Source organism: Odontesthes bonariensis, chromosome 18, assembly GCF_027942865.1.
Source record: "Odontesthes bonariensis isolate fOdoBon6 chromosome 18, fOdoBon6.hap1, whole genome shotgun sequence".
NCBI lineage: Eukaryota > Metazoa > Chordata > Actinopteri > Atheriniformes > Atherinopsidae > Odontesthes > Odontesthes bonariensis.
The window spans coordinates 28,795,921-28,817,361 of NC_134523.1; the positions used below are offsets into that span (position 1 = coordinate 28,795,921).

The following is a 21,441-nucleotide window of genomic DNA, read 5'->3' on the forward strand; positions in this document are numbered from 1 at the left end:
TGGAGTTGGAGTTGAAGACGCTATCATACACCTGCTTCAACAAACCCACTGTCATCTGGACAAAGCAGGCAGCACTGTGAGGATCATGTTCTTTGATTTCTCCAGTGCATTTAACACAATCCAGCCTGATCTGCTTCGTCTGAAACTCCAGTAGACTCAGGTGGAGGCCTCAACAATCACCTGGATTAATGACTACCTGACAAACAGACCACAGTTTGTCAGACTGAAGAATTGTGTGTCTAACCAGGTGATCAGCAGCACAGGAGCACCACAGGGGACTGTACTCTCACCATTCCTTTTCACTCTGTACACTTCAGACTTCCAGTACAAGTCAGACTCCTGTCATCTACAGAAATATTCAGATGACTCTGCAGTTGTCGGGTGTATCAGAGATGGACAAGAAGCTGAGTACAGAGAGCTGGTGGACCGCTTTGTGGCATGGTGTGGGAACAATCATCTCATCTTGAATGTTAACAAAACAAAGGAGATGATTGTAGATTTCAGGAGAAACAGGGTCAGATCAAACCCTGTTTCCATCATGGGAGAAGAAGTGGAGGTGGTTGAGGAATATAAATACCTTGGTGTTCATGTGGACAACAGACTGGACTGGAGACACAACAGTGAAGCCATCTACAAGAAAGGACAGAGCAGACTACTTCTTGAGGAAGCTAAGGTCCTTCAAGGTTTGCAACAAGATGTTGCAGATCTTCTACAAGTCTGTTGTTGAGAGTGTCATTTCCTCTTGCGTCATCTGTTGGGGCAGCAGCATCAGAACCAGGGACCTAAAAAGACTCAACAACCTGATAAGGAAGGCTGGTTCTGTTCTGGGGACGACTGTGGAACCTCTGGAGACAATAATGCAAAGAAGGATTTTGCATAAAATCAAGAGAATTATGGACAACCCTAAACATCCTCTCCATGAGACTGTTATCGGAAAACAGAGTCTCTTCAGTCAAAGGCTTCTTCAGTTTGGATGCAAAACGGACCGCTACAGGAAATCTTTCCTGCCCACAGCCATCAGCATCTATAATAACTCTTTGATTTAATAGAGCTACATCAACATTTAATTTCCCTCTGGGATAAATAAAGTATTTTTGAATTTGAATTGAATTGAATTTAACATGCTTTCAGTTGTATCAGGGAGTGTTGAGTTTATCATCAGTGTTGCTGCTGACGATTCGCAGGGAAGGAGCTGACGACTTCTTTGCATTTTATCCCATTTATTTCACCGAACCATAAAACATGGCCATCTGCCAGTTGAGCCGAACGTACACTTAGACACACACGACAAACGCACATTTAAAAATGTCCAACTACGGTAAGTCCATAGTGCCAAACATACAATGTCATATTGATACACATTAATCATTGTGTGCGCTCTTGCGCCCTCTAGTGTTACAACAAAAACACAGCAACATCATTCATCCTGAGGACATATAGTACATTTCTCATATATTTTAACAGGGAGGTATTTTAGTTCTCATTCAGTGTGTCCCTGTGATGGACTGATGACCCATCCATTTATCGGGGTCCCCAGGTTTCCAGGCCAGCCCACAGATATTTTCCTTTAACCCCAAAATCATGTTTAAAACTAAATTTTATGACCTCTTGGTTTGATCTTAGTGGATAAAATCAAAAATTCCTGATTATAGTTTGAAGTTTGTGTTGAATTTTCACAGTTTCATGTCTAATCCAATCATCGTTAAGGCCATCAGGCTGCAGTGAACTTCATCCAGTATATTTATTCATATTTATTGTTTAGGGCTGGGTGAGTTAACTCATTAATTATTTAACGCCGATAAATATTTTATCGCGCATTAACGCAGGTTTTATTTTTTTATATATATATTTTTTTATTTAAATTTTTTTTTTTTTTTTGGTGCTTTTGTTTAATGGATAGGAAACTTCAGAGAGACAGGAAGCAGGGGGTAGAGAGAGGGAACAACACGCAGCACCCCTGTTTTATTATTGTAAAAGTCTGCTGCTCACAGGCTTTTATTTTGTAAAAGTATGTTGCTCACAGGCTTTTATTTTGTAAAAGTCTGCTGCTGTCTGCTGTGGAACCGGAAAAGAAAGTAATCGGCGGATCCACCAAACATGGAGAAGGGTACGGAACTTTTACTCGGCCATTTTCATTTTAAAGTTCTTCCAGACGGCGGAGTCGACAGAACCAAAGTCTTCTGTAAAAACTGCCAAGTTGAATTGTCTTCTCACCGTAGTAGTTCCAGTCTAAAATATCACTTAAAGGCAAAACAGACAACTGATAGCAGCAAGTCATTCAAGGAAACAGACAGTGGAGCGAGGCTTCTACATAAAAACTACAGAAAGATGCTGATGTTAAAAGTGTGTTTGCATAACAAATGTTATGGCACTATCATTCATATGGCAGCACATTTAAAATAAAACTAAATGCTAAAAGCTATACAATACTTTTGGATTCATTTTTGGATTCTGCGTACAAATGCGATTAATCGTGATTAATCAGGGAAATCATGTGATTAATTAGATTAAAATTGCCCAGCCCTAATATTGTTTTTAGTTATTTTCTTCCTCTGTCTTTATGTGAAATGCATCACTCGATGTGCTCGAAGCACTTTTCCTGACGCGAAGACGATAAAAGTTTTCAGATTCTAAAGAAAAGCAAACGGAAAATAAAAACTAGTGAATCGGTTGCTGATTTTAAAATTTATTAATTTTTATTTATGTGCAGTAATTGTGCTGCGAAAGTCTGGTCTCAAAGTCATGGATGTATTGCTAAATGAGGACAAAATGATTATTTGTGGTAGTTTTTGTAATTTTTGCAGATATTTAGCATCGTTTACATTTCTCTGGTTGTTTTTATCCGTCTCAATTGATGCTTTTTGGTAATCTTTTTAGCCTTTCTGGTTATTTGTGGTCATTTTTTAAATTCTGTTTTGTATTAAATCGCAGTTAATGGGTCATTTCACCTAATTTACTGTTGATTTTGTTTATTTTTCCTGTAGTTTCGTAATTTATGGTCATTTTGTTTGTTTTTTTACCTTCGTGCTTGTTATAGTTTACTGCCATTTTTGTCTCTAACGGCTCGTTTTGTCTCATTCTTGTGTTGCCTTGATTTTCTTCTACATTTAACACATTTCTGCGTTAACGTGGGACTCCTCCTGCGGACCCTCCGGCTGCCGTTCGACCTTGAAGGTGTATCTTCGTTACGGTTTGTCAAACCCGCCCAAAAAACTGCAACCAACCGACAGAGAACATCTCTTCCAATCAGAAACCTGCAAATCATACGCCCCTCCCCTTTGCAGCAGACATTCCTTTGACCAGCCAATAGCACTCGAGTATTTGTATTACATCAGAATATCAAGGCGACGCCCCTTTTACAGTATCATATGACCGACAGGTAGATGTACCAATCATTTTCAGGATGAGGGCCTCTCAACCAATAGGAGGAGCCTGAGCCTGTCGACGCGGGTTTTAGCGTCTGTCGCGTCTTGTTCTGTGGTGGTTCTGGATTCTACTTCCGGCTGCCTCGTCCTCTGGAAACTACAACGTGAGTAGCAATTCTGCAGCTCTGTGTTATATATAACTGTGTTTCTGAGGCCGCTACGGCCTCGTAGCTTCTGTATTTTATTTAATTATCAGCAGCTAGTTGTTGTTTTGAAGCGACTCCGTGGGAGCAAGGTTAAAGCGACAATCCACCGATTCTGGTCTTCACTCATTGGTTCTGGTTCCGGGTCTGTTGCGTTGAAAACAGCTGATTAAGTTGATCTCATTTGCTCATTTCAAACGCTGTGTTTTTATTCTGAAATTGTGCCACAACAGATTTGCATGATTCTCAGTTAAAACGAGCACCGAACTGGTTTATTTTGGCCTAATTTTTCAGCTGCTGTCTCTTTAAAGGACCCCCACCCTAAAAGCCCTCTGTCTTCTCATTGGCTAGTTTCTGGACGCCTGTCAAGGGGCAGCCAGTTGCAGAAAGCTGCACTAGAGAAGTTTGTGAACCCTAATACTGGCTGTGTTCGACACCGCATACTACATACTACATACTCATTCAATCAGACAGTATGCAGAGCGTTTTGGAGAATCTAGTATTCATCCGGGAACTTAAAAAAAGTTAAAGTTAGTAGGAGTAGTGGGAGTAGTAGGAGAAGTAGGCGGTTTCGAACACAGCCACTATGTGAATCTGACTCGTTTTTCACCTACGTTGGCTTTTGTTATCCACGTTCCCGACTGAAACCGCCCTGGAGCGCCCGGTAGCTGAGATACCGCAGTCCAAGACTTTGGTTTCCAGCCCTGCTCCGCTTTGCTGTTGATATTTTTGTGACCTTATTATGGTGTGTTTGTGGCCTCTTGTGACTTTGGCAGCACATACCTGGGTCCAAAGTGTTCCTCCTGTGGATAAACCCGGCTTTTCCACCATATAAATGTCCAAAATTGTCCAAATCTCCACATTTCTCCCGCTGGGCTGGATGCCTTCGTCTGAGATGCTTAAATAAATTAGTGCTGCTACAAAGAATTCAATTCAATTCATTTTTATTTATATAGCGCCAAATACAACAAATGTCATCTCAGGGCACTTGGATAGTAAGTCCAATTCAAGCCAATTGGAATTCAATTAATTAATAATAATCATAATTCATAAAATAATCCAATTCGTTCATATAGAGCCAATTCAAAAACAATTTCCTAGCTAAGAAAACCAACAGATTGCACTGAAAACTTTTTGTTTTTTGGTCCAATCTCCCGGCCTGAGCGTGCCTGAGGCGACTGTGGAGAGAAACGACTCCCTTTTAACAGGAAGAAACCTCTGGCAGAACCAGACTCAGGAAGGGTGGCCATCCGCCTCGACCAGCTGGGGTTTGAGAAGACAGAAAGGGGGGGGGGGCTGCCGCGGCGGCGGCACTGTAACACCATTCAAAGGATATCTGTTGGAACAGGGAAACACGAGTTAATGACCACAATAATATCACATATACATAAAGAGAGTAAAGTGAGGAAAGGTGTGACAGATGAGGCCCCCCAGCAGTCTAGGCCTATAGCAGCTTAACTATGGGATGTTTCAGGATCACCTGAGCCATCCCTAACTATAAGCTTTATCAAAAAGGAAAGTTTTAAGCCTGGTCTTAAAAGTGGAAAGGGTGTCTGCTTCCCGGACATTTACTGGCAGCTTATTCCACAATAGAGGGGCCTGATAACTGAAGGCTCTGCCTCCCATTCTACTTTTAGAAACTCTGGGAACCTCAAGTAAACCTGCAGTTTGGGAACGAAGTGCTCTGTTAGGAAAATATCTTACAATGAGATCTTTAAGATATGATGGAGCTCGGTCATTAAGAGCTTTATATGTAAGGAGAAGAATCTTAAATTCTAAAGAAACGACCTCCAGCATCTTTTCTCTTGACCTTGATGGGATTTTAACCCAGGACCTTCTCTTTTTTTTACTCCCTTCTCTTCTTTCCTGTCGCTCAGCATGGGCAGTGTTTTGGCTGCCAGTTCCCCCAACCCGCCGCCGCCATCCCCCGGCAGTGCTGCGGCCCCCGGGCTGACGGTCCCGCCGGGCTTTGGGATGCCTCCAGTCTCCCCGGTTATACCCCCGACTGGGGCACCCTCGGCACAGCAGCCGGAGGCGGAACCCCATCTACCCAACCCCGGCACGTTTGATGAGTGCCATCGTAAATGCAAAGGTAAAAATCCCTGCGTTTTCACACACCAGTTTCTGGACTGAACCTAAAGTTTAACGACGTTTTCGTCTTGTCTCCTCAGAGGTTTTTCCGATGCAGATGGAAGGTGTCAGACTAGTTGTTAACAAAGGCCTTAGCAACCACTTTCAGGTCAGTTCAACTGTGGCTGCTCGCTTAGTTCCCTCAAACATCCACTCACGCAGATTCAGGAGGTCCTTTGTTCCCACAGCCAGAAGGCTTTTTAACAGTGACTGCTGAGTTCTTCTCAAATTTATTTATTTTATTTAGTCATTTATTATTATTAATTAGTAGTAGTATTTTTAACTAGAATTGGTATTATTATTGTTGTTGTTATTATACAATCATTGTAAATATTTAATTTTTTGAGCTACTTGACAAATTTGAATTTCCCCCATTAGGGGTTGAATAAAGTATTTTTCTATTATATTCATGAAGCCTCAAACACTTTATTTGAAGACTTTATTTGGAGATAAAGTATATCTGCAAAAGCAGAGTAAATGGAAATATGAAAAGTTAATAAAGAAGCAACTGCAGATGATTTACAAGGAATAGATATTTAAAATAAAGTGTAAATAGATCAGTTTTAGGTTGAATAATCGGGTTTGAAGGAGCCTTCAGCTCATTTTGCCTTTCAATCTCGCATGTTTTAAAACACTTTCCAATCTTTTTTTCACTTCTACAGAACAATATGAACACATAGTTCATATAGTTTAAAGCAGGAAACCTTCCGTTGGGTGTTTTCAGATCCTATTCAGAGTTTAAAGGCGGTTTTTTGATGGTTAATCCTTGCAGGTCAATCACTCCGTGCTGCTGAGCACCACTGCAGACTCCACCTACAGGTTCGGTGCTACGTACGTTGGATCAAAGCAGACCGGTCCCGCCGAGGTACGCAGCCATAAAAGTCTCGCCTGTAAAGCCTCTCCTGTTCTGTTTTTAAAGCCTCACATGACGCTGTGCTCCAGTTTTTTCCAGTCATGGTGGGAGACATGGACAACAGCGGCAGCCTTAACGCGCAGATCATCCATCAGATCTCCAGCCGGATACGATCCAAAGTGGCCTTCCAGGTGAGGACATGACACCTCCGACCAGGAAGGGTATGACAGGAAGGACGAGTAAGATACCGTTTTTATTAAAGAGATGATAACTGGAGGCTTTTTCATGCGTCAGATGCAGATAAATTATTCTGACTGGAGTTAAACATCCAGATTAGGTCACCTGAAATAGTGAGTAACTGTATGAGATTTAACAGGAAGGAGTAAAACTGAGTGTAGCGGCCTCCTGGCTGCCTCAGCTGGAGTCGCTTTGACGGGAGCATCCAGTTAAGTTCTGACGCGCGTTCTTATTTCTCAGTGCTCGAATTTATATTCTTTCGGGTCTCTTTACGTTACAGATCTTCTTGTTTTCTTCTCAAACTAAGCAAATAACTAAGTATACGAAATTAACACTGTTCAGCATGGTTACACGACACCTACACGGTCAAAAAACTGTTTCCCTTCCTACACCCGCCATCAGAAATCCAAATCCTTACTGAGCCACCTGTGCTCCGGTTAGATAGGCGAGAGTAGGGAGGAGCAACCAATCAGAGCCCACTATAGCCCAAGCACCAGTGCCGCTCCCAAATGCATAGTACATTTACTAGATATTGCTAAATTAATAATTATCAATAAGCTAAATCTAAATAACTAAATATCACCATAAAGTGAGGAAAATAGAAAATATAGAAAATGGCTCCAACACTGAGGCCATCTGTTTCTAACACGGAGCAGCTTATCTGACCTAACGCTATTAATGGTAACGTAATTAAAGCTAACGTGTTAAAGCTAACGTAATTAAAGCTAACGTTTTAATGCTAACGTAATTAAAGCTAATGCTATTAAAGCTAACGTGTTAAAGCTAACGTAATTAAAGCTAACGTGTTAATGCTAACGTAATTAAAGCTAACGTGTTAATGCTAACGCTATTAAATCAAACATGTTAAAGCTAACGCTATTAAAACGTACGCTATTAAAGCTAACACTATTAATGTTAATGTGTTAAAGCTAACGTGTTTAAAGCTAACGTGTTAAAGCTAACGCTATTAAAGCTAACATAATTAAAGCTAACGCTGTTAAAGCTAACGCTATTAAAGTTAACGTGGACCGACCCGAGAAAAGTTTTTTCTCTCGTTTGCTGAACTTTGCAGCGACTGATTTCTGAATATTTTAACACGATTTTTCCCTGAATAAGGACGACTGGACTAGAGCTGAACGATATACCGTTATCGTATCAATATCTAGATATGAACATTCAAGATATTAATATCGCAAATTCAACGATATATATTTTCCCCGCATGTGCAGCTCAGGCAGTCGCAAACATCATTTTAACGCTTGCACTTATGTACAGCTGAACTCAGCCAATGACAAACATCCGACAAACATCGTTTAGATCCCCAACATGTTGAAAACCTGACAAAATACCGGCTATTTACAATTTTGTTCCCACGAATTCGGCGCTACTAAAGCTAGCCGCAGTGTGCAACGCACTTCCGGTTATTTTCACAAAATAAAATACCCGTTGCCTTTTATCATAGGGAAAGCCATTACCATACAATTGGTGCTTTTGTTTTGAAAACAGGAAGTGAACCTACCCTCGTTGTAGCTAGCTTGAAACTGCCGTTGTGACAGGAAATGACGATCGGCGACGTCACGTTACGTTGCATCTTGGGTAGTTTGAGTATGAGTAGTGACCTCATGATGCATACTCAACATTTCGGAGAATCTAGTATGCATTTGGGGAACGTAAAAAAAGTTGGACGCTGGACAAACGTTACAAAATACCATCCCGAACATATTTTAATCAAGTGGCCATTCCAAAAATCTACAACGAATGTAAAATGAAAGTTGAATCCGAGCTCCGTGAAATTGAACGTTTTGCCACAACCTGAGGTTGAGCCGGACGACTGAACCTTACATCAGTTTAACATTTTATAACAACAAACTTCCAACTCAAGACCCGATGATTGCAGACGTCCTTCTTTTGTATTATGTTTTTTATTTTTCAGAAAAATGCTTAATTTTCACTGAACGCTGAGTCATATCGTATCGATATCGAGATATCGGGCATGAATATCGAGATATGAAATTTAGTCCATATCGTTCAGCCCTAGACTGGACTTCTCATTGGTTGTTGTAGATGTTTCTGCTCTGATCTGAAAGGCTTCTTTAGTCTGTGGAGTTGGTTTTATCAGCTGAGAAGCAGCATCTTCCCCCTGAATAGCATGGGTGGGCAGTTAGCTCATCTGGGGGGGCAGAAAACAATACCTGAAAACCACTACTACAACTTCAAGCATAATAATAATAATAATAATAATAATTCAATTCGGTAATGAAAATATACATATCTATAATAATAATATATAAATATAAATAATATATAAATCATGACTGTCAATTTTGTTAAAGCAATGCTATGTAACTTCTCAAAAAGCCCATTATGGAGCTCCCCCTACAGGCCCGGAGGTAATATACGGTTACAACACTGTCGTAAATACTAGCGGCTAAACCTAGCGAAATCAGTTGAAAATAGTTTTCCTCAGTTATAACAAACTAGCGAGTCACTTTCCGAACACAGTGAAACATCAAGCAAGTACAACACAGCAAAAAGCATGGCAGCAAATAAGCTACTTACTAATCCAGCAGAAAGGTGGCTAGCTCTGAATCGAACTTGTATCCAAATTGTTTCTTTCAGCTCTCGCCAACGAGTAAAAGCTGTTCCGAGAGCAACTCTAGTCCGGTCTCTTGCTTTGTCGGCCTCTCTCTTTCTCTTCCTTGCTTCATCAGTCAACGTCTTCTTCTGTTTCTTCGGTGCCTCTGCCATGATGATCGTACTGACAATGTTGCGCTAGCTTAGCCTTATACCTGGGAGCGTGAGAGGGGTCTATTTGTTTTTGCGGTAGGTGTGCCAGAAAGCAAGTCGAAGTACTTCCGCTCAGCTCCCGGGCTGCTACCGGGCCGGTCCAGCAAAGTTACATAGCGCAGTTTTTCCAACTCAGACCCCCGAAGGGCATAGGAGACAGGCCAATCGTAATATTAAAACTCATTCTAGCCGCACAATTTTTTTCAAACTGTTATTTTAAGGTAGAAATGTTACATAGTATTGCTTTAACAGTGTGGAATTTTTTTATGAAGTTTTTTTTTTTTTTTTTTTTTTTTTTGTAAAGAAATGTAGAACTTGTATGATGCATGCAAACGCACCAATACAACGCTTACATTAGCTTTTGTTTAACATGCTCCACATTCTCCATTGAGGGTTTAAATTCAAGTAGATACTTGGGGCAAGACATCCAGCCAACTCCAGCTTTTTTATTACCTTCATTAAGTCTACATTTCAGATCATTATATACAACAAAAACATCCGAAAATGTGAAAATCGCCTTTTTTTTTTTTTCAGCAGCAAGGGGTTAAGTTTACGGAGGGGGGGAACACGATAACAAAAAAATAAATGAAGCTATAAACTTTGCAGATATATGCTTTTTGAAAATCACCACCTGCATTTATTCTATCAATACAAGACACAAACAGAGATAATAAATTGTGGCCTTTTGTCTGGCCAGTTTTCTTTTGATGGACAGGGCATTTCTCAGGGGGGCAGTGCCCCCCCCCCCTGCCCCTGAGGCTTAAAAATGACAACTGAAAGGTGTCTGCGCCGCCTTTTCCTTCACCTGTTGTGCTAAGCGTGTGTTCAGTTTGCTGTTTTCTCTCTTTTTTTAGCTTCCCGAATGTTAACCGAGTCTCAATCTGTGCCGTTCTCAGACTCAGCAAAACAAGTTTGTGAACTGGCAGGGAGATGCTGAGTTCAGGGGAGAAGATTTCACTGCGACCGTAACGCTTGGAAACCCAGACGTCCTCGTCGGCTCCGGTAGGTGAAGCTGCGCCACCGGCAGGACGAGCCTTTTACTCCCCCGTTATTTCTTTATGAGATTTGCAGATCATTGCATTCTGCTTTTATCTGTATTTTACAAAGCGTCCCGTCTTTTGTGGAACTGGGGTTGTGTTTTGTTCTTCTGACCATTAACCAGAGGTGGGGAGAGCAGCCAAAAATTGTATTCAAGTAAAAGTACTGTTACTTTAGAATAATATGACTCAAGTAAAAGTAAAAAGTAGTCATCCAAATAATTACTTGAGTAAGAGTAAAAAAATGCTTGGTGAAAAAACTACTCGAGTACTGAGTAACTGTTGAGTAACGTCTGATTTATTTGTTAACACAAGCATTCAATAAGACAGACTATAATACTAAATAATCATCTTTAGGCAAATTAGAGTTCATCCAATTCATAAAATAAATTAAAATGAATTAATTAATTACAAAATAGCTTAAATTAAAAATAATCCAGGTAAATTCAAGAACTTCAATAAAAAATAAAAGAGACTTAGGAAATGTTTAAAACATATGTAACCCATATGTAACCTAAAAAACAAACATTCATCTATCCATGGGAAAAAAAAAAAACGAGTTTAGGAAACTTACCGCTACATGTTTCCTCAAGTTAGATGTTGAGTTTCTGCTGAAATGTGCGTTTGTTTTGGTTGACACAGAAGACACATAATGTAGCTGCTGTTTCTCACTCTTTGTAAGGTAAACATGCTTTCAGTATGAGGCCTCGTCTGGGTCTTCATTTCCCACCGTTGATTCTGACATTTTTCATCTGTTTCTTTGTTTGTTTGCTACGACTGTAAACTTTAAAGCTAACCCGTCCCGCCGCTGAGTCCGGTCACGTGACCAGACTGCACGGCTACGTCTGATTGGACAAACGCAGTCAGGTGGTAGAGCCTTTGGAGGAAGCCTCTCTCTCTGTCAGAATAAAACATTAAAATGAGGCGTACGCGGGGGGATAAAAATAATGAGGCGTAGAATACCAAAGAGGTAAGAAGAGAAGTAACCAGCTCATTGTAGCCTAATGTAGCGGAGTAAGAGGACAGTTTCTGCTGCACAAATCTACTCAAGTAAAAGTAAAAAGTATAGAGATTTAAAACTACTCCTAGAAGTACAATGTTTTCAAAAACTTACTCAAGTAAATGTAACTCGTTACTACCACCTCTGCCATTAAGAGCATTAAAAACCAGTAAAATACTCTTAAAATCAGATTAAATAAGGGATCAGTCGCACTCTTTAGGTCTTAAATATGGGACTTAGAATTTAAGCCGGAATCAGATATAACTGTGAGGTTCTTTAGATGGTGACTTCAGTTCCTCTCCGTGGGCCCAATGCAGTTTGAAAGGTTATCCATCGGGCCGCTGTTGCCAGGAGACACAGAAATATAAAGCTGTGTGTCGTCTGCATAACTGAGAACGTTTACCGAGGGGCCGCGTGTAAAGACTCGAGCCTCATTGGACGCCACGAGTCGGTTTATATCTTCGAGTTTGTCACATGACTGAGTCGTTTCTTTGCCACGTCAAACGATTCATTCAAAGAATAAAACCTCAACGAAGCTTTTGGCAGAATTTGTTGGTCAGATTTGAACATCCAGGAACTAAAGTCGCCCTCTTTGTGTGTTTCCTCGCCGCCGCCTGTCAGCCATCGTCGTCACACACTTCCTGCAGTCCATCACGCCGGCTCTGGCTCTGGGAGGGGAGCTGGTTTACCACCACAGGCCCGGAGAGGAGGGCGCGGTCATGTCTTTGGTGGGCAGGTACACAGGTGAGTCGCACTTTTCTAACCGGCTTTTTTATCTGAAACAAACTTGTGTCTGAGTAACGTGGCGCCGCTCCCTGCAGGAAGTAACTACATCGCCACGTTGACCGCTGGCTCAGCGGGAGCTCATGCATCGTACTACCACAAAGCCAACGACCAGGTAACCGTCACCCGTCGAGTTTATGCACTCAGACCTGAAGCTCTCATTCCGACCCTCAGATCCGATGTTTTTAATTCAAAAGTCTCTGTTCCTCTGCAGCTGCAGGTCGGTGTGGAGTTTGAGGCGAGCGCCCGCATGCAAGACACCAGCGTGTCATTTGGCTACCATCTAGATGTTCCCAAAGCTAATCTACAGTTTAAAGGTATGATGTCATTTAGGTAAAAAAAAAAGGTCATTCGCAGTTTTTTTTTAGCAGTGAAAAACTTTAAAAGACATTTTAAAATGCTTAAATGGTGCCGTAAGACCAACTTTGTTCCCATTTAAGGTGAAATATTGAGTAAAAATCTCTTCTTTCTGTTCCTAAGAGCAGATATCAGGTTGTCTGAAGTCACTTCTTAAGCTCACGAGAGCGGTACACGGCGTTCAGTGTAGCAGCGAGAGTGAGGAGAGGACCGGTGTTGTGTTGGAAACACACCTTATCCACACAGCTACAGGTTGAAGAGTAACAGAACGGAACCGTTCAGCTAGAAAGCTTCAGCTAACAAAGTAATGTGGGAACAATAATGTTCATCTTTCAGAAAGGAACAGCAATAGCTCCATAGAAGCTGGTGTACGTCACCTTCAATAGCTAAGCTGTTAGCGTTAGCTGCTGCTAAAGGAACAGCAATAACTCCTTAGAAGCTGGTGTACGTCACCTTCATTAGCTAAGCTGTTAGTGTTAGCTGCTGCTAAAGGAACAGCAAAAATTCCTTAGAAGCTGGTGTACGTCACCAGAGAGTCTCTATTATGAGGAAAGGGAAAGCTGGCGGCTTTTTCCGGGTGGTACTGCACTCTAGGGGGCGCCAACGAAGCAGTGCAGAGCACGCCGAACTCTATGGTGATACTATGAAATCCACCTTAGATGCAGCCATTGCTTTGGAATTAATTTTTACATTTTTCATTTTAATTTTCTTAAAGGCAGGATGAATTATCTTTTCAAACGGCACTTGGTTTGATTTTTTTTAGACTCACTAGATTTGTTTAAAATACACATTTATTGTCAGTATTGCATCCAGAGTGACGTCACGCATGTGGCATCACTTTACGGCATGGTCAGTCCTAGCGCTGAGCTAGCAGAGAGGTGTTAGCTCAAATAGTTACAGATTTCAGCACAGCCCTTTTACATACTCTCTGACTAGCCTCTGGTTTAGTTTTGGTTGTTGTGAGCAGCACCAGGTTAGCACTCTGGCACAGTGGACAAGTGCTGTAAAGCAGCCGGTCGTAATCAGCCGTGCGTTCTTCAGATTCCGTTAGCTAGATGCTAGCAGAGACTGACTCGCAAATGCCAGACCTGTAAGAAAACAGAAAGATATAACTCCCAGGTTATTGTACTTTCGATATAAATCCACATCCCTCTGTCTGAAATCACAGTAATATTTTCAGGTTTCAGCCGTTAGCGGGGACATTTTTTGAGTTATTAGCGCCAGCCCTATGGCCAATGGTCATTCTGCACTCGCTCGCCAGCACCCCCAGACAAAATCAACTGAACTGCAGCCAAATTTTTTATAATGGGGCGAATAGGAAGTGGAACGGCTGTCTGTAAAGCCTGATTCATACTCGGCGCAAACGCGCAACTGTTCTGGCTCGAGAACCATTAATGACGTCATCGAAAGCGCCAGCCCCTTCACAGTTCCTTCAGCTCATAAGCGCAGTTTGCGCCGAGAATGCGTCACATTTGCAGTTCTCTCCAGACCAGCGAGCGTCACTGTTGAGGAAACAAGCTGAAAAGCATACGAAGAAAGCATACACAATGCCACCTGTGGTGTCACGTCAGCAGAGGCTGGCACATCTGATGCGGAATGAATTTACTCTGGGTGTAGAACTGTATATGTATCTCAGAGCTAAGCGGCTGCGGCAAAAACAGAAGAGATGGTGGATTGTTCGTCCTTTGCAACAAGACGAACTTTGTCAAACGTTGTCCCAGTGTAACTTCATAGACGTGTCGTACAGATGTTTGTAGAGGCGCATCCTCTCGGTCACCGCGGTCTCTGCAGTGTTCATTTTTTCTTTTTCTTGGTCAGCTGTTTCCGGTTGAGCGCGCGCGAAGTCAGAAAAAAAGTTGTGTGCGCGCCCTTGCGCCGCGCGAGGATTTTCTAGCTTGCGAAGGGGGGCGTGGCGGAATTTTGGGACACGTGACCGTTTGCGCCATTTGCGACCAGCTAGTATGAGCGAGGTTGCGCCGAGTATGAATCAGCCTTAAAAGGGCTGTGACGTCACCTTCATTAGCTAAGCTGTTAGCGTTAGCTGCTGCTAAAGGAACAGCAATAACTCCTTAGAAGCTGGTGTACGTCACCTTCATTAGCTAAGCTGTTTGCGTTAGCTGCTGCTAAAGGAACAGCAATAACTCCTTAGAAGCTGGTGTACATCATCTTCATTAGCTAAGCCGTTAGCATTAGCTGCTGCTAAGGGATCAGCAATAACTCCTTAGAAGCTGGTATACGTCATCTTCATTAGCTAAGCTGTTAGCATTAGCTGCTGCTAAAGGAACAGCAATAACTCCTTAGAAGCTGGTGTACGTCACCTTCATTAGCTAAGCTGTTAGCATTAGCTGGTGCTAAAGGAACAGCAATAACTCCTTAGAAGCTGGTGTACGTCACCTTCATTAGCTAAGCTGTTTGCGTTAGCTGCTGCTAAAGGAACAGCAATAACTCCTTAGAAGCTGGTGTACATCATCTTCATTAGCTAAGCTGTTAGCATTAGCTGCTGCTAAAGGAACAGCAATAACTCCTTAGAAGCTGGTGTACGTCACCTTCATTAGCTAAGCTGTTAGCATTAGCTGCTGCTAAAGGAACAGCAATAACTCCTTAGAAGCTGGTGTACATCATCTTCATTAGCTAAGCTGTTAGCATTAGCTGCTGCTAAAGGAACAGCAATAACTCCTTAGAAGCTGGTGTACGTCACCTTCATTAGCTAAGCTGTTAGCATTAGCTGGTGCTAAAGGAACAGCAATAACTCCTTAGAAGCTGGTGTACGTCACCTTCATTAGCTAAGCTGTTAGCATGAGCTGCTGCTAAAGGAGAAAATAAATCAGTAAATAAGGAGTTATTTCTCATGAGGAGTTATTTCTCAGATGCTTCCATTTCCCTGCTCTGAAGTTCAGGCTCTGAGAGTTGGAACTGATCCCTCTTTGTGGCTCAGCTTCTTCAGTCCAGCGTTGAACTGGACCAAGTTGTTAAAACTGTGGGATGAAAAGTGGCTGCTGCACATCCACAGTCTTTAGCTAACTCTGCTGGAACATTAGCCTCAGATAGAGTTTATCCACTGGGCTCTGATATCCTCTGAGGCTGCTGCTGGATGGAAGATGCATGCTCCTCAGAGGAGCTGACAGCAGAACATTTCCACCAGAAGCTGGCTTCATCCGTCCAGCAGGGTGGATGTGAGTGGGCGGGGCTTAGCAGAGGAGGCGGAGTCAACTTAAGGAGTGAAGTACTTTAGAAATGAAAATCAGAACGGCTCGTTTCAAACAAAGGGGAACTAAATAAATACCAGGGTTGTGTTTGTGGTGACCTCAGACGCCCTAATATCTGCTCCCAGGAGAAGGAAGAAGGATTCTAACTGAATATTTAACCTTTAAAGTTCACCAACGAGCATTAAAGGAAAACGTCGGAAAATTTCAATTTTCCTATTTTCCCTGACACCTGTCCCCCAAAATCGATTTCTCACACTGTTTTACATTATTCAACCCATAACCTTGCGCTCCCAGATTTTTTCACTTCTGGCCATGGGCGCAGCCATGTTCAGCCACATCCGGGCATATTTTACGTCAGAAATGCAATTCTACTTGTGCAGCGGAAATAAAATTCTACTTGTGTGGCGGGAGTGTGCTCTAACAAAGTGTAGAGTGTAACTTGGAAATACACAATGATTGAATACTACCTGTATATAGTAGAATTAGAAATAATTTTTATTTCAACATGTATGTTCACATATATCTGTAGTGATAGTCTACAACTGCCTCGTCGGTGTGAAGGAAACCCTTGTAGGTCCCGTCCTGCGACTCATATTTATCCCTGATCGCCCACACCGCACAGGAGGGAATCACTCTTCGGAAGCGCTTCCCAAGTCTCCCATGGAGAAAGTAGGTCACCTGCCGGTAGGCCTGGAAACGGTACACAAGGCTGGGTATGGGGTCCGGAAACGCCTCACGGCTCGTGGATACAACCGGTGAGTCGTTAGCATTTGGCGGCGGTGTCGCGGCTGCTGCGACAGCCACTTGTCCGTCCTTATTTTTAGCCTTATCCGACCATCTCGGCTGATGGCTATAAGCTAACATAACTTGGATCGAGAGGCTGATCATGATCTGACTCGGACTCAGGCGAAACTTCGCATTCTATCTCCGGGTCCGAGTCAGACCAAGACAGTTCGTAAGTGTCTTCCATTGCTGTAGAAAAATGTTTGCATTTCTGACGTCATGTTGAGTGAACATGGCGGCGCTAAGGAGGGAGAGCCAGAGCGGTATAACTTGAATTTCAAACATTCGCGAATGTTACTCTCTCGGGCTGACAAATGTAAACAAGGTGAGAAATCGATTTTGGGGAACATGTACCAGGGAAAATAGTAAATTTGAAACTTTCCGGCGTTTTCCTTTAAAGGGATAGTTCGCCTCTTTTGACATGAAGCTGGATGACATCCCATATCAGCAACATCATTTCTGAACATGTTCTTACCCCCTGCTGCGTCCTGTGAGCCGAGTTCCAGCCTCGTTTTGGTGTTGATGAAGGTAGTCCGGCTAGTTGGCTTAGTTAGTTAGTTAGATGCAGATTTTTTTTTATTTTGTGTATTTTTATGTTATGATCCTATTGTATTATAATTTGTATTTAAGTACATTTCTGTAGACATATGTACCAGTAATGGGAAATGGGGGGGGGGGGGGGGGGGGTTGAAAATATGTTCACAATGAGTTATTCAAATACTTGTCTTGGATACGGAAAAATCCAATAAACAGAATCAAATCGAATTTATTTGTAGCACATTACATGTACAGAACAATTCAAAGTGCTTTACATAAAATAAAAGCATTGCAGCAGGGAGTGGAAGAAGCATTAAAAATGCATAAAAGAAACATTTGCATCACAAAAACAGTGATACGAAGGGAGAGAAAATAGGGTCTGACTTTTTCCTGGAGAACGATTTTGTGATGCAAATGTATTACTCTGTTGAACGCATATTGTTTTGAGAAGCAAAACGCTTTATTTTTTAAACCCCAGCCAACTAGCCGGACTACCTTCATCAACCCCAAAACGAGGCTGGAACTCTGCTCACAGGACGCAGCAGGGGGTAAGAAAATGTTCATAAATGATGTTGCTGATATGGGATGTCATACAGCTTCATGTCAAAAGAGGCGAACTATCCCTTTAACCTTGTAGCACCCAAGCATATGAATAATCATTGAAAAAAATCATTTTGGCTCTTCTTGCATCTTTTTGGGTTTGAATTTTTGGAATTGGGCTATTTTTGATCATTTTAGGCAATGTTGCATATTTGCAACTGGGCTTTCCTGATTAATTTTGTTCACAAAACCAAGTCATCCTTTGTAGATCGTTTGGCAAAAAAGGTATAGTGAAAGTTCACCAGTAACTGCTGCTACTACAATAAAATGTATATAATAGACCTTTATTGAACATTCTTAATACAAAGTGCGGAACGCAACCATCATAAACTTTCCATTCAACAACAAATCAAACAGATTTCACAGATCTTTGTTGTGGAAAAGTGAAGCACATATAAAATGCAAAAAATGTAATGTAAATAAAAATGTGCACATGAAGCTAATAAAAAAATAATCATAATAATACAATTTGGAGACCTGACCTCCCATTACCGCTCTGAAAGGTGGACAAAGCAGACCACACCAAACGAGACCAGAACGAACTAGAACAGACCACCGCAAAGCAGAGTGTAATTCACTGAGCCAAGAAAATGATTGCTGTGACAACTGTCGGCACATAAAATGTAATGTAAAAAAATATTACACATGAATGTAAATAATGTATGTAAGTTTAAAAAATCAAATAATGTAATGTAAATAAAAATATAATGTAAATAAATAGAAAGCTTGTTGCATATCTGCAACTGTGGGTGCTACAAGGTTAAGTGAGTTGTTTTCAGGCCACTTTCCTCACAGATTTTCCTCTGTGGTGTTTTTCTGCCCTCAGGCTCAGTCGACAGTAACTGGGTTGTCGGTGCGACGCTGGAGAAGAAGCTGCTCCCTCTGCCGCTGTCTCTGGTCCTCTGCTCCTTCCTCAACCACCGCAAGAACAAGTTCCAGTGCGGCTTCGGCATCACGATCGGTTAGACCCGCCCGGCGGCGTGTCGCCCCGCCCAGCGGCCCGGCGGCGTGCCGCCCGCGGACAGACGGATGTACCATGTACACCGCTGCTGTCCCACCATCATGTCCCCGCTCTCAGATCATGTTCCATCGCACAGAACGCGGTCCGACCTCCACACCATCAAACCCTGAACGACCTGCGCCCTAACGCGGGCTATGATTGGTCGGGAACTCGACCGGACACGAGCTCATCGGCAGCAGAGAGACGTCCGAGTTTTAGTTTTATTTCCATTTTTTTTTTACTGTAAAGTCTGTCTTGGCGTGCAGTGAATGAAGCTCATTCTCTTGTTTAACGGTGATTCTTTTTTCCAAAGTTTACCGGCTGTGTAGGACCGCGCTGTACCGTGTGTCGTGCTCACCGTCTCACCTGTTTTGTTGCCTTTTCGTGTTGCGTGCATATGGAACAGTATGTATGAGCTGTATATACCTCTTGGAAACTGATAAATACCATTTTTTACAAAAAAAATTGCCGTTTTTGTTGTTCCTTTCAGCTGTTTTCTAACCATTCAGACACCATCTTCACTCTCGAACTAATTGTGGTTTGTGTGAATAAATGTGAGGACAGGAGGGTGAGTTTATCATTTATAAAGCCTCTGAATCACGATGGGAATGAGTGCTTCCTGCTTCCTCCTTCATCACAATTTAGGTTCAGGGTGGATGTCTATGGGCGCCGTTTCTGTAATCTGCCATTGCAGAAAAACTAAAAAGCTGTAAAAACTGATGTTGAAGCTCATCAATGACATATCCCAGACCTAATAATTCCCCATAGAATATTTCACTTTGCACTGCATACATTGAAAATGCAGCAGTTTTTGTGTGTGTGTTTTAACAGAAATTAATCACATGATTTCCCTGATAAATCACGATTAATCACATTTGTACGCAAAATCCAAAAATGAATCCAAAAGTAGTGTATAGCCTTTAGCATTTATTTTATTTCAAATGTGCTGCCATATGAATGAAAGTGCCATAACATTTGTTGTGCAAACACACTTTTAACATCAGCATCTTTCTGTAGTTTTTATGTAGAAGCCTCGCTCCACTGTCTGTTTCCTTGAATGACTTGCTGCTATCAGTTGTGTGTTTTGCCTTTAAGTGATATTTTAGACTAGAACTACTACGCTGAGAAGACAATTCAACTTGGCTGTGTTAACAGATGACTTTGGTTCTGTCGACTCCGCCGTCTGGAAGAACTTTAACATGAAAACGGCCGAGTAAAAGTTCCGTACCCTTCTCCATGTTTGGTGGATCCGCCAATTACTTTCTTTTCCGGTTCCACAGCAGACAGCAACAGACTTTTACAAAAAAAAAAAAAGCCTGTGAGCAACAGACTTTTACAGTAATAAAATAAATAATAAAACAGGGGTGGTCCGTGGCGTAGTGGGTTGAGCAGGCGCCCCATGTACAGAGGCTATAGTCCTCGCTGCAGCTGGCCCCGGTTCGAGTCCCACATCGGACGGCCCTGTGCTGCGTGTTGTTCCCCCTCTCTCTGCCCCCTGCCTCCTGTCTTTCTGAACTTTCCTATCCATTAAAGGCACAAAAGCCCCAAAAAATATGTTTTTTTGAAAAAAGTTTAATAATTTCTCTTTTAAAAACCTGCGTTAATGTGCGATGAAATATATATCGACGTTAAATAGTTAACAACTTTTTTGTTTGTTTGTTTGTGTGTTTGTTCTCTGCTTGTCTGCTTACAGGTGCTGCTGGTGCTTCTAACCCTGGATTCCCCACAAAAGCCGTGAATTGTCTTCAGTTTTGTTTTTACAGGTGTAGCAGCTGGTTGTCTGTTTTTTCATTGTTTTTTATGTTTGACTCTTCATATTTCTGTTCTTTTTTTCCCCCTTCTTCACTCTCCCTCTCGCGCTGTCCCCCGGTCCAGTTCGGCACTATCACATGTTAAGTATTGTAAATAAAATAAATAAATAAATACATAAGGAGTTGATGGGCATCAAGGGGAGTTTTACATTCATAAAGCTTCCCTTGGCATAGCAAATGTGTTTAGCATAAACAGTATTCATATTACAATTCTGCTGCCATAATGCTGGACAGGACAAGGGTAAAAAAAAAAGAAAATAGTTAACGACTTAACGCGATAATGACGAGTTAACTCACCAAGCCCTACTAAAAAAAGTAGACCACTTTGGTTTGTTTTGGAGTAAGATGGGGGGATGGTGACCTTTGGATGACCTAAAAAATAATCTTTAATATCTCAGAAACCAAAGCAGCACAAACGGAGCTCTAACCGATCTGTTTGCTTGAATTTTTCACGTGGGTGGGGTGTCGGCTTCACTCAGCTAGTCCAGAACACTTTGAAGTGTCCAAAGGAGAAGGTTTCTCTGACTATTCCTCAACCAACCGTCACTTTTTGGTCCAGCACTGATAAAGATGTGAAGTTTAGTAGAAAATGTGCGAAAGCTGCAGATTGCAGAGATTTAAACTCGATGGAGGAGCTCAGATTTCCAGTTCTGAGACCTTAAAAGATGTTTCAGTGGTTGTAATCCCCAGTTTGACCACTAAATGTCAGTATTTGTTACTTCTGTTCATCTGATTTGTGAGCCACAAACATT

At 41.9% G+C, this 21,441-nt stretch overlaps 1 protein-coding gene across 1 annotated transcript; it reads left to right on the plus strand.

The window, feature by feature from the left end:
• Nucleotides 1–3,477: 3,477 nt before the first annotated feature.
• Nucleotides 3,478–19,340, plus strand: tomm40l (translocase of outer mitochondrial membrane 40 homolog, like). The gene is made up of 10 exons (XM_075449960.1): nt 3,478–3,529; nt 5,446–5,660; nt 5,740–5,807; nt 6,471–6,563; nt 6,641–6,742; nt 10,472–10,577; nt 12,234–12,356; nt 12,434–12,510; nt 12,610–12,712; nt 18,705–19,340. The coding sequence occupies exons 2-10, from the start codon at nt 5,447–5,449 to the stop codon at nt 18,842–18,844; spliced, it is 1,026 nt and encodes a 341-aa protein (XP_075306075.1). The 5' UTR covers nt 3,478–3,529; nt 5,446; the 3' UTR covers nt 18,845–19,340.
• Nucleotides 19,341–21,441: the final 2,101 nt, after the last annotated feature.

Coding starts and splice junctions, on each gene's coding strand:
- tomm40l (XM_075449960.1), top strand. CDS start 5,447: ATGGGCAGTGTTTTGGCTGCCAGTTCCCCCAACCCGCCGCCGCCATCC. Junction 5,661..5,739: donor GTGCCATCGTAAATGCAAAG/GTAAAAATCCCT, acceptor TTGTCTCCTCAG/AGGTTTTTCCGATGCAGATG. Junction 5,808..6,470: donor GCCTTAGCAACCACTTTCAG/GTCAGTTCAACT, acceptor TAATCCTTGCAG/GTCAATCACTCCGTGCTGCT.